Source organism: Epinephelus lanceolatus, chromosome 12 (assembly GCF_041903045.1).
Source record: "Epinephelus lanceolatus isolate andai-2023 chromosome 12, ASM4190304v1, whole genome shotgun sequence".
In the NCBI taxonomy this organism is placed as follows: Eukaryota; Metazoa; Chordata; class Actinopteri; order Perciformes; family Serranidae; genus Epinephelus; species Epinephelus lanceolatus.
Window position 1 is genome coordinate 7,544,433 of NC_135745.1, and position 13,663 is coordinate 7,558,095.

A 13,663-nucleotide genomic window follows, 5' to 3' on the forward strand; every position below is an offset into this window, starting at 1 on the left:
AGGTGTCGACAGATCCAGCTTGGTGCAGTGACAGTTTCGTGCCAAAAGGCTTCGCCGAAGGTGCGCTAAAAGCTCGCCAGCTGAAACCAGGTCTACTGTCAGCGCAGGGGGAGCGCAGCCAGTGTAGTGGAAGTTTGGCTGACAGACGGACAGTGCGCACACGTCACCAAAACCTCACAGGCAGGTTTCCAGAATATCAGGCACATTAACGATGTAATAAATACCCAAAATACACTATTCAATGCAACTATCTGCAATCAGCACATAAATGTATCTCTATATCGACTGTCCCGTCACATCTGATGTCAGATCAAAGGGGATTGGCACCGTTTGGCACGTTTGGCATGCGTAATGGAAACCCAACCTGATTTGATTAACACAGCTGCAAACTAATGAGTTCACATCCCTCTCAGCCAACCACAAACAGCCACAGCATCAGATAGGGAGTATATATTCAGCATCTGTCATCTTAGAAAAATCAAAAGAAAAGAAACAGAGTGAGACTGCGAGAGAGAAAGAGAGAACGCGTGCACGCACGAGAGAAACGCAACATTGATTTACAATTGTGGTGACCTCCTCCCAGGCTACCTTTGCATCATCAGCCTGTGGAGGTCTGCTCACAGTTCCGTATATTCGGACACTGTGAGCTTGGACCTCCCCGGACCAAAACATCAGTTTCCTCCTGGGAGAAGTTTGGCCGTCTGACGCTGCTGCTCTCTTCCGCCATGGCGAATTGAGTAAACTCTCATTACGCCTTCGCGCGGCGCATATAAGGGCGAGGAGAGGGGCTCATTTGATTGATGTGATGTGTGTAAAACCCACTCCACGCCTTCTCTCCTCCCTCTTTCCGACTTGCGCAGGTAGGAGGGACGGAGGTGGGAAAGACGAGTAGCTGCGCCAGCACGCACGGTGTGCCAAACTTGCAAAATCCACCTGGCCACAACCAGTTGGCGAAGCGCAGGTGCGCTGCGCCCCCGCCTCGTCCGGTCTGCGAAACTAGAGCCCTAGGAATACATAAGCAAAACGATTGCATTTAGTTGCCACAATCAGGACATTTCAGAACTGCTGTCAGAGCACGGAAATGATGCAGTGGATGAACCTACATTTTTCCATTCAAATTTCAGGGTTCTCTTGCAAGTAACGCCAGAAACTTAGCCTACCTCATGGAGCAGACCCTGTCCAATCTGAAATACTCATGTATGGGACATCTCTCCTTCTATATGATCCAACACAGACTATACATAAAGAACATATTTCTCCAGGAGGCACTTACAGAAGGTGTAAGCATGTGGTTATTTGGCCTTAACATGGAAAACCACTGGTATGATCCTTTAAGGCTTCAGTGAGCACACACTACAGTTATACTGTGTTTCAGCCAGTTTACCAGCTTGACACTGAAGGCCAATTTCACCTAGACAACTTATATTCAAACCCTGTGATCTAAAAACATCCATTTTACTAAATGCCCACCAGCCAAATCAACTCTAACCTCCTGCAGGGAAGAGGACGTTCCTACGGGGATCAACATCACATTAGGGAAAGCATCACTACCTCCTCACGTCTTTGCTTTAACGCTCACAGCGACTTACCGCTCTTGGTGTCCTTTCCATCCAGCAAGGGTCGGTAGTCACTCTTGGAGACTGTCTCTCCCACCTTGTCATCATAGCTTTCTTTCTCCAGTGAGGCCACAAAGTCTCTCTTCAGCAGGGGCTCAGCAGGGGCCCCACCTGGGACCCCACCTCCACCTCCACCCAGAGCGTCTCGCAGGCTCAGGTCCATAGTCCTGTTACTGGAGAAAAAAACACATCATTAGGTATTTTCTGCTTTACCCACTCCTCTTCACAGGCTGTCTTTACAGTAATATTATCTGTGTATTGAAAACAAAAAGTCTTCCTTCCAGTGACCATCACTGTATGCGACTGACCACTTCACACCTTTGACAAGCCTAGCAATTCAGGTGAGCAGTGATTCACACCATGTGTAAACCTGCTGATAAAAATCACCCAAGGATAGAAACGAGTAAAGAAACTGGCACATCTCTGCTTTCACTGTTCTACATATCTTCTCTCTTAATTCAGTTTAGTGGGACATGTGTGCCTGTGGAATCACTTTCTTAGAAGAATTGATGTAAGTTATTAGAGTGAAAGCAATAATAACACTTGAAACTGAACTAAAACTCCACAAAACTCCTTTTCTTACTGTCTACACACTCCTCCTGATACTACAGCAGCTGTTTAACATTTATAAGGTACGTCTCCTGATGCAGTGGTCAATAAAAGGTGAATAGACAAAGGCCTCTAAATAAGTAATGTAATAAAGTGAACATGAATCCATTGAGTATCCAGAAAACTATTCATTTATGTTTACTCCTACATGTAATACCCATGAACTTTTCACAGAGTGCAATGATTTCTCATTCCAGAAAAATCCACCTGAACATGACATTTAGTTTAACAGCCAGGATGTGTGGATCTAGGGAGAGAATGACATAAAACTGCTTCTTCTCTGAAGTGCTGGCGCTGGGTAGCTGGATGGTAATGTATCCTCACGCATTGACTCGCCACTGCCTGCAATGTCAGGCGACAAGATGCCACCAGTGTGTGGACTGACACTGAAAACAATGGGTGCCAGTGTTTCGATGTGAGTCGAACACTGTGTGTGTCGCCATTGCGTTTTTGTCTGCCAATATATAGCTTGAAAGAAGCATTAAAGAGTCTAATTTTATGGAAAAAAAAACCAACCCAAAACTATTGCCTCAAGGTTATATGCCTCTGCCAACTACTAAAGTTGCAGTTTGCATCCATGTCTTTTCAGACTCATATAATATACGTTAGTGAAACCTTTAAAGGAACTGAATAAAAGGTATGGGTGTATTTTTTGGCAATCAGCACAGTTTCAAGGTGACACCCAAGATTAGTGTCATCAATTCAGTACCAAATGTCTCCCTTTCTGTACCTGAGGTATGATGTTGAATAATGGCCAGAAAACATGATGTCACAGTAAGATTGACCTTTGACCTTTTGGATGTAAAATGTCCTCACTTCATAATTATATCCTATCAGACATTTGTGGAAAATGTTGTCTTTATTACTCTATGAATCCTTAAGTTATGGCCAAAAACATGTTTTGTGAGCTCACAGTGACCTTGACCTTTGACTACCAAATTCTGCTGATTTTATTTTTAAGTCCAAGCAGATGACAATGCCAAATTTGAAGTTTCCCTCAAGGCGTTTCTAAGATATTGCATTCACAAGAATGGGACAGACCGCCCGAAAATAATAATAACTTCAGCCAAGGCTATCCCCGCCACATAAAAAAATGATTACCTCTAAAAAGAGTTACTGATGGAATAAGAGTGTAAAAATTTTCTGAACTAATGTAAAAAAGTAAAAAAACAAAAACAAAAAAGGAATCTTGCCTGTTAATAAAATACACCTAGCACAGTGCATACACAATCATAATCATCATTAAAGTCAGGACACTCCCTTCAGGCTCAAACCATTAATTGCAGCAATATTGTTTTTAAGTTTGGCACATTTCAAATAAATTAACAAATTTAATAAACAAACATTCAGATGTTACACACAACTAAATGCCAATAAAGGAGAACATTGATAAAGTGGAGAGCGTTACAATCAAACTGAACTGGTGACACAAATCTTTACTGGTTCTAGGGCTTTTGCTCAAACTACATGTCACACGTCCACATCTTCGTATGTCTGCCACCTCAGACACAAAGAGTATAGAAGCAGATAGAGACAGAGACCGGCCTCTCTCCCTCCCAACTCAGACCAAACTCAAATCATACTGTAAAACTAAGCAATGCTGGTCAAATACAAACCAAGATTCTATTACTGTGTCGCCTGTTTCTTGACTAAAATGTTTTCAGACACACATTTTAGTGTACCTTTTGGCTGTAATACAAGAATTTGTGAACAGGAAGTAGGCACCATACAGTTTCCTGTGATGTAAAAACAGAGGCTGAAAAGACTGAGATGAAACAAAGTAAAGCTGAGCAGTGCTGATCAAATATGAACCAAGATTCTGTCACTGTGTTGCCTATTCAAATTTGTGACCTCAAATGTTTTCAGAAAATCATTGTAGTGTACTGTTTGGCTGTAATACGAGATCTTTTGTTAGCAGCCAGCTGCCATATTGTTCTTGTGTGTCCAGGGTCCGAAATTTTGACTGACCGACCAAGGTGGCTGGTAGATAAAAAAATTAAACTGGCCAAACATAGTTTTTACTGGCCAAAATAATCGTTGTTTCACATATACATTTGTTTCAGTACATTTCAGTGAGATAATAAGGTATTATGTTAAATACCATCTTAAAGAGGAGGCCTGATCAAAATCTGAAGCAAAATTATTTTATAATATTGACCAACTCATCCCTACTGCCTCAGCATGTGAATAAGTTCCCTTTGGTAAGCAGCAGGGTTGGAGTTTAGCATCAGCCACCAGTCAAGTACTCATAAAATATACAAGTGGCTGCAACATTTGCTTCACTCACCAGCCAAGAAACAACAGTGATCCACTGAGTGGCTGGGAGATGTTGCTATCCACCAGCCACAGTAGCAGGTAAACAAAAAAAGTTAATTTCCAACCCGGGTAAGCAGTGATGCAGTGTATATTTCTAGGGCTTTTATTGTGACAGAAAAATTGGAGCTAATAGGAGTGACAATATGGGAAGCAATAAAGAGCTTGTTGTCTTGGTTCAGATTATGGGGCCTCAGTGTTAAGTATGGGTGCAATGCTAGCAGCTGACCAGCTGCAAGTGATATTTTAGCTGATCAGCTGATATCCTGTACGGTAAACACTGCCGCAAAACTAGGGGCACTCGAGACGGTCAGTTTCACAACACTGTTTTGAAGCGCGAATGCTTGTGTGTCTCTACCTGACACTTGAGCACAGGAGCAGCTTAAATGACACCAAAACGCAGCACAGGTTCTCAGCATAGTGTTTTTTTATTATATAACTATTTTGGTACAAACATTTACCTGCCGGTGTGGCGGACAGCCTTTCAGAAAACGGAAAATCTACCTGCATTTGGCGTTTGGCTTGTGTTAGTTTTCGACCCTGGTCACGTCATTACATTACATGATTTACATCACCCACCAGTATGAGCATTTATTTGTCTGGTGTAGCACAGTGCATTCTGATAGTTGTAGGTTTTCTACCACTTGTACAAAAGCAAATACTGCAGTCCTTTTCCGTTGTTTCCTCTGGTCATGAAGCACCATTTTTAAAAGTATTTGTGTCTTTCTAGACAGTCTAGTTTTATGAAAAAACCATTGTTCCAGAAGTAAAATACTTCCTTAAGAGTAACACACTTGACATGTCAGTTATTGTTCCTTTGTGTCACTTAGGGCTGGGCTAAAATAATCAATTCATCCAATTCAAATTGATCTTCACTGAAAAATCTCCAGTCGAATCGATATCGGATCGAATCGGAAAGCGAATTGAATCGGGACCCCCTGAATCAAAATCAAAGCTATTCAGGAAGTCAGTAGCAATACCCAGCCCAAGTGTCAGTGACTGCTGTAACACATTCTAATCACCCAGTGTACAAGTAGTGTCTAGTGTTTCCAAGATGGAAATAATCAGAGGAAGTACTGGGTACCTAAACCAACATTAACAAACTTTAATCAATCAGTTCAGGTGCTTAATGTCCCAAACATAAATGGTGTCCCCACACTTAGACAGCATGACCCCTGAACAAACTCCTCTTTTTCTCTGTCCTCTGTTTCTGTTTGTCCCTCCATCAACCCTCCCAGCAAACAAGCTGTCATTGTCTTGCAACTCTACCACACACACATGAACACACACACACACGCATGCACGCGCGCACACACACACACACGCACACACACACACACACAGTGGCTAGTAGCCAGTATGAGGACATACAGTAGAGTGCTATCAGGCCTTGAGTGGAACTGTAGGCCATTGTTTCAGTGGAAGGACACAGTACAGTGGAACCCCCACACACAACACACACACTTTCACTTTGGGTTTCTACCTCTTTAACAGTTCTCCGTTTTCCTTTGTCATTTCTCTATTATTCTCTCACAGCTATGAATGACTGTGTATTTTCCTGTTGCCTCTGATTCTTGTCTCATATTTCTCTCAAAGATATTTCTCTACAAATTCTGCTTAGTGAACTGCAGTACCACACGTCTTATGATCACACAGCAGTCTTTCTCTCTCAGACATACACGCACTCACAATGCAACCAATAAATCCATCACTGAAGTCCAATAAATGAACCAATCCCAAATAGAGGCTTCCTAACCTCTATTACCCTCTTAACGTATTATTCTGCAATATTTATCGCTCCATTGGAGAGGTTTCATAAGCCAGAATATTCAGTGGCCTGGAGCTGGTGCACTTTGTTTTCTCTCACTCATTCTGCCTCTCATTACTACCATACTACCTTTAAATGTAATTATTAATGTGTGTTTTTTTACTTATCCTAGGGAAGCTGAGTAAGATAGACGATGAAATGCAGCTCTATAAACTACATGTACACTACCTTTCTGTCAAGAGACAATCTGCCAGTTAACTTGTGTAAAGTGATGCTTGTAAGTGATGACTCGTCAATATTTAATATGCCCATCCATCAGAAACGATCAACTACTGCCGGTTGTACAGCGGCAAAGGGTGTGAAAGACATTTTTCTTTATGCTATCCTATATTATGAGTGTTACAATCCATCGTTCTGAATATATATTGATTCAACAATCAGTGATCCAATATCACTGACGCAAGCATCGATCTATACCATCATTTTTCGGTTATGCCTTTGTTTTGAAAGTCTGTGTCAACATCAAACAGCAGCAGGCAGACGGCAAGCATCCGAGAGAAAGACGATGAGGATAGGGTTGTTTACTTGGGAATAAATCAACAGTGTGGAAATATTATTGATTTCAGGGAATATACAGATCAACAGGCAGAGCATATACTGTACGTAAACAATGCAGTTACGAGATAAAACATGACGTATCTGCCCGGACAGGCATCTCACTCCGCTAACTTTTCACTACAGCAACATTAGCTGCTCTGTTTCAACAATGTTCAGTTGGAAAATACATGTGTACAGGCTGAAATTCAACCGTGCTGCTCAGTTGGGAGATGCAGTTAAACCAATGGTAAGTAAGAAAAAGTAGAAATAACATGTATTTTGTTTAGTGTTGAGCAGAGAGAATCTCTGCTTGCCACTAGGCTAATTTATAATTTATGATGGGTGACAAGCAAAAAACAATTGTTTTGTCTCTGAACCGTGACAGCTATTATTGAGCCTGATTTAATACTTTTGTTAAAGTATCTAGTTGTTAATCCAAGTTTTATAGGTGTCTGGAGAAGCTTGTCTTCAAGTTTTATGAAAAAAATCATGGTTTGGGTTAAAATGAAAAGATTTCTACATTGTGCTACTTTATGTGTTAGTGGAGTCAAGTTAAAGTAAACTTTACTGCACTTAAGCAGTTACAATTATTTAAATTATTTATGTGTTGTTTTTATCTTTTATGCCCAAAAGGAAAGGGATGGTAACTTCTGCTGTAACAGTTTGCATTAAACTATCTTATGATGTTGTCTCATATCAATCACAGGCCCCTGAATCACACCGAAGCTAGATCGAATCATGGCAAACTTTGTAAAATCAGCTAATATCCTATCACTGTCCAAAACCTGCAACATCTGTATGTTACTGTTACCACCGTAGCACAGAGAAACCGACAGTCAGTGACTGGCTGGTGAACAAAGTGGAGCATTTGGCAGCTTGAGAGAGGTGGCCAGAAATATGACTCCCTTTCCCACTGCAACAAAACCCCCAGCTCTGATCACCAGTGATGGCAACAAGACAGTCTGTGTGGACACACTAATTTTGCCCCTTTCCAGCGTAATGCAATGACGCACTGCCACAAAATGCCCTCCGTTTCCATCCAAGCAGCGTTTAAACATTATACAAAATTAGTTGGCACTGAGTTTAGAAGAGAGACTGTATTAAGTAACAGACATGAAAAAGAAATAACCACCATTACATTTTCATTGGCCTACATGCTACTTTCTACTGTCTGCTACCCTGTTTTCCTGTGCATTTGTGATACCAAATGTGGCACAACAGTGGGGAAAAAAAAAGAAAAAAAAAAGAGAGAGATTTTTTTGTTTTGTTTTTAGGCATAATATGTCAGTGTTGTGTTTTCAGGTTTTCTGCTGCTCCCAAGTGACCAAAAGAGACCAAAAGTGATTATGACTACATCACTGAGGGCAAAGGGCATTTAACATCATATATTAGACAAAAATCTATTTATTTCAAAGGAATCATTGCAATCTACAGATTTGTGAATGGGTGTGGTACGTGGAAGTTTGGTCAATTTTGACAAAAGTGTATCATAGGAATGTTACACAGAGGCACTATGATGTAACTAGTGGTAAGTAAAAAGCTGTGTGTGTTTTTGTGTGTGTGCATGCATGAAAGAGAGAAGAGAAAGAGAGAGAAAGGGAGAGATGATGAGATGATGATGACGATGACAGCTGTTGCACTCAAAGGGATTAAAAACTATCTCTGCACCCACAATCCCCTGCTCCAGCATCCGCCACTTCTCCCTCCCTGAACCCAGCCTTCTGCTACATAATCATCTCATCCTCCAAAACACTGACAGTTCTCACGCAAGCATACACAGACAAACACTACTAAACACACAAACACACACTCAAACACAAATGCACACACACGCAATGGCCACAGATTGGCAGGAAATCAAACACATAAATGTACCACAAAAATACAAGAGAGATTTGGTGGCTGATATTTTTGTGTTTATGTGTGTGTGTGTGTGTGTGTGTGTGTGTGTGTGAACATGAACCATCACCTAAATGAAGCTCCTCCTCCCTCCTGTCACTGTGCTGTACAGATATCAGCACGAGCAGGAACATTTTGTGATTTTGTCCAAAACTGACTGAATGTACAACTTCTGAGATTCTGATACATTGCAATTTGTGTTTTGTGATTATCCCGAAAACTGTGCTGGTCCTCTCTCATCTGTTCTCAGCACAATGACATAGAGCTGGTTTAAACAACAATACAAACAACCTGCTGTTTCATCCTCATGGAAATGTCTCACTGCCTCCCCTGTTAGCAGCTAACAGTGAAGCTGCTGAAGAGGAGCAAACATAATTGGCAATGGCATCTAAACTGTTTTGGTATGAGCTGCTGAGTGTCAGAGATATCGGCTGTAGAGATGTCTGCCTTTTCTGCAATAAAATGGAACTAGATGGCACTCAGCTTGTGGTGCTCAAAGTGCTAAAAGATACATTTGAAAAAACTCAGCAGCAATGTCTCTTTCCAGAAATCATGACCTGGTTACTCAAGATAATCCACAGACCTTGCTGTGAGCAGTTGCATGTTTGGACTATTTTCTTTATACCGAACTACACCTGCTAACTGTATTACCGTGCAGAAGGAAGAGTGCATCTACTGCGTGCTCACCTAGCACCACTGAGCTAGCTAACATTACAGTCCAGGGGAGGAGGATGCCATTAATCCCGTTCATGAGTAGATGCATGCTTCCATCTAACTGATGGACAATTCTTTTGTCAGTTACCTATGGCTGTCAATCATCGATCACTGAGCCGAACATCGTAAAGCTATTAATGCTATTCTACATCCGGGTCGAAGCTTGGGGTGGAAACTGTGGAGCATGCATCAAGCACCTAGGCCAGTTTGGGTACGATTGACTGTATACATGAAGGAGTAATTCGACTACCAATTATTATCTGGGTGTGTTAGCCGACTTTGACAAATTTGATTTAGCATGATTTCAGATGGACTAATATGTTAACATGTGTTTTAAAAGTCTGGTTTTAGCCGAACAAACACAATAAATCAATTTTCTCTCATGTCATGTAAGTGTACTAAATGCATGTGATAGTCCACCTTACAAATTCTCTTTTCCCACTCTCCATCTCTCTCTCTGTCTCTCTCAAACACACCCACACCTTGGGGAGTGCTGTGGTGGTTAGTCCTAGTTGTCTCTTTCCTTGTCTCAGCCCTCAGTCCTGTTGTGCTACTGTAATGCATAAAGTCTGCAGTTTGTGGGTCATGTCCAGTTCCGGTGGTTGATTAATGCATATTTTTGCACCCCCACAAACAAAGTCATCATCCATTGGGATGTTCACCATGGACATCGCCCAACCATAATTCAGATTAAGGCTTTGTTTTTCTAATGTCTAACAAATGTTTTCCTGCTGTGGAAAGAGGAAAACTATGAGATGTCTGAACAACTTGTGAATTTCATTCCTACGTAAAGAGAAAATTCTAAGTACATGTTGAAATTGATTAATGTCACAAATTCTCTTAAATCACTCACACAAGCCACTTGAGGATAATTCTGTTTGTATGGGTGGCTCTTGCATGACGCCCAATGTGATGATGTGATTACTGTCTGTTCACCACAATCTTGTGAATAATAGAAGAAGTGGATGCTCACAGTCCGGAGAAATGGGTTTATGACCAGAAGACTGTCCACACAACTATCAACTACTGTCACAGTGCCATTTAAGCAAGACAACAGAGCTCCATTGACGCAGACTGATCTGCCTGAAGACAGACAGTTCTGAATTAGTCAAGACAGTAAAACATAACAATAAAATCAGGGTTCAGGCTGTTTTCACTCCACAGTATGACAAAAGTTGGCTTTAGAGCTGAGCCACAGGTCAGCTCAGCTCAGTGATGAGTCACAGTACAATAAGTGAGTCTGTGCCAATGATGTAACAACAGTGATTGGAGAGGTTAGTGGCCCCGGGGAGCTGCTCCCTCCTGCATCTATGGGATTGTTGTTCACTGAAAATGTAATCAAGAATCAAACCATAAATCTCTGCTTGGTTTAGAAAACACTGTTGCAACAACATACAATAGATTTCTAACTAGTGTGCCAGTTCCTTTTAATATGAACAATACATGTTGCTCTTTACAGTAGTGCTAGTCTGTTTATTCCTGGCTTTATGACAACTGTATTATGTAAAGTGGCAGAGAGGTTTTCCAGCTCAGTGTCATCATGAGAAATTAATGTGCAACCAGCCTCGTGGTCTGACAAACAGTGAAGCACATCACTGCTTTAGCAGCACTTTCAGTTTCTCAGCGGCTCTGAATTCACTCACAGGCAGCAGTGGCCAACACTGCAGCTTTCAGTTCTGCTGTCCAGCCTCCTGAAGGGTTCACACACAGGTGAAGAGACAGAGAGGCTGAGACAGGAGGACAGACAGAGAGAGAGAGACTGAGTGGGTGGATGGGAGAGAATAACGGGGTGCGTTTGTGTTCTGGTCAAATGTCACTGAGAGCATCATTTCACATTTGGTTTGGGAATTTGGTTTGGATCACCAGTGACACAGTTACAAATAAAAAGCAGTCAGACTGTAGCAGGGATACTCATTAGGCACCAAATCAACTGTATTTTCATAAGCAGTCATTTGGGCCTGTCGGTATCATAAATGCTGTCTCTTCAGATAGCTTACTGTACATCAGATTGATGTACTGAGCAAGACTGTCAGCCTAAAACAAATGTAAACTCTATTCTGCCAATAAAAAGCTTTTCAATGTGACTTTGGTGAGCTTTGCCTAATAACACTGAATGTCACCAAACACTTGTAAAAAATTAATCCAAATTTATGTTTCCAACAGTCATGTGTGCAATTAGTCGACTAGTCATTTAAATGTTGCAACCCCTCGCTAGTGGGCACCAAAAATACTTGTGGGTTTAACTTATTATTAAAAGTATTATCATTTTATGTGATTATGTTCACCCTATGAAAATGCCATTTTAATAATCAGTCATGTTTCCAAAAGATTTATTTCCCTAAAGAATATTGTTTTCAGTAGAAGTTAGCCTGTTTCTTTACTTTTATTCAGTGAGGTGTTGTAATGTTTTAAAGGATAATGTGCAAAGCTCATAATGCACAGGGCAAAGCCCCACACATTTCAGCGACATTGAAAACACGATTTGGTTATGGAAAAATGTGATGAACGATTTCAAATTGATCTTATAATACTCAATATTCAACTCAATATTTTTTCAGACAATGTTTAACCTTATGGAAAAATGTGCTCAATAAAAGTGCTCTTTACACAGAGATAGCGATAGTGAGATAAAGCCACTACAAAGTCCCTTCTTTATGCCACCTTTGCATTTTTACACAGAACCAAAAAATGGAGGCATCATGCTGCTTCTGTGTGTGATTTTAGACAGCATGCTGACATTGCAGAACCAAAAGAGGTGTGACTTTCGTGACATGTAACAGCGTCTGCCTTTAGTGTGACATGTAACACAGTCACAGAAACACTTTCTTATCGATAACAATGGCATAACATGGCAATAACAATCATTTCATGTTCCTGTTATTTGGCAGCTGATCTCGTCCTCTGCTCAGAGGGACATCTTTAGCTGCTGATCTTCTTCAAGTCAGCCACTAGCTGCTATCAGCTACTTTTTAACTCACACCCATGCCACCCATGATCCCATACTGCTAGCTGTTCCATTTATACAGACATCATTTTGGCACTGTTACTACCTCCGTTTCCAGCTGAGAGGCAAGAAAACTCCCCCCATTCCACGATCAAACCTTATGTACAGAACAATGTGGTGGCAAAACAGTGCAATACTCTCACCTTGAACAGGCAGTGTAAAAAGGGTCTTATTTATTTATTTAAACGTCATGGAAATTAGTCATTAGACCCATCCCTAGTTACCATACCTAATAGCCAGTTGGGTTGCTGCGATATATGGGTTTCAAGGTATACCGTGCTATAAAAGTTGACGGGTGTTATACCGTGTATGATTTGCTCATCTTTTGCTAACAATATTTTAAAAAAATGCAATGAGATGGAGATTTTCACCTTTATTTTAGTTATTTTCAAAGGGGAGACTTTTTACACATAATTCCACTAACAAAATGGTTTCAAGATTAATTTGTAGTAATAAAATATTTGTTCAACCAAAAAAAAACTTGCATTTTCATTCCTGTAATGGTCATGCTGATTGATAATAGTATAAATTCTGTAATACCATGATACTGTGAAACCATGATATTTTCTGAGATGGTTACTGTACCGGGAAAATCTCATACTGTTGCAACCCTATGGCCAATCATGTTATTTCTTGTTACTGTACTTGAAAATGTTATTTCCTCTCCTACATTACAGCTTAAATATAGGGACGTACTATGGTATGACTTAAAAAGTTCAAAAAGATCAGATTTTATGCATGTATGTAATTAATTAAAATCCATTCCTGCTGCAGTATATGTGAGCTAGAGTTCTGCCTTTGTAGGTATACAGTAACTGCACTGTATAGCAAGGTAACAATTTAGCTGTAAGGCTATACTGCATGTAGAAAATTACCCATTCACCTCTAAACTAGCTACACTGCAACTTCAAAGAGTGAGTGCTGAGCCATTTTATGAAGAACTGCTGATACTGGACATATATCAGATGAAGCATATATTGTATGCACACTGCAATGAAGTCATCAATTATGCCAAAATGGATGAAAAACACTAGGAAATCCACCAGGAGGTGGGGTTACTATACATTTTCCACAGATAAAAATAAGTTATCTAAATACTTAATTCTAATACTGTCTATCACATTACAAGTAAAAAAAAGAAAC

The 13,663-nt window shown here is 40.6% G+C and overlaps 1 protein-coding gene across 8 annotated transcripts in view; it reads right to left on the bottom strand.

The window, feature by feature from the left end:
* The window catches only part of map4l (microtubule associated protein 4 like), a 145,794-nt gene that overhangs the window by 111,579 nt on the left and 20,552 nt on the right, over window positions 1-13,663 (bottom strand). For all 8 annotated transcript variants that reach the window (XM_078172923.1, XM_033651189.2, XM_078172922.1 and 5 more), the window contains exon 2: window positions 1,590-1,789. In XM_078172923.1, coding sequence (XP_078029049.1) covers window positions 1,590-1,779 — 190 coding nt within the window. In that variant the 5' untranslated portion in view covers window positions 1,780-1,789. The remainder of the gene's footprint in view (window positions 1-1,589; window positions 1,790-13,663) is intronic.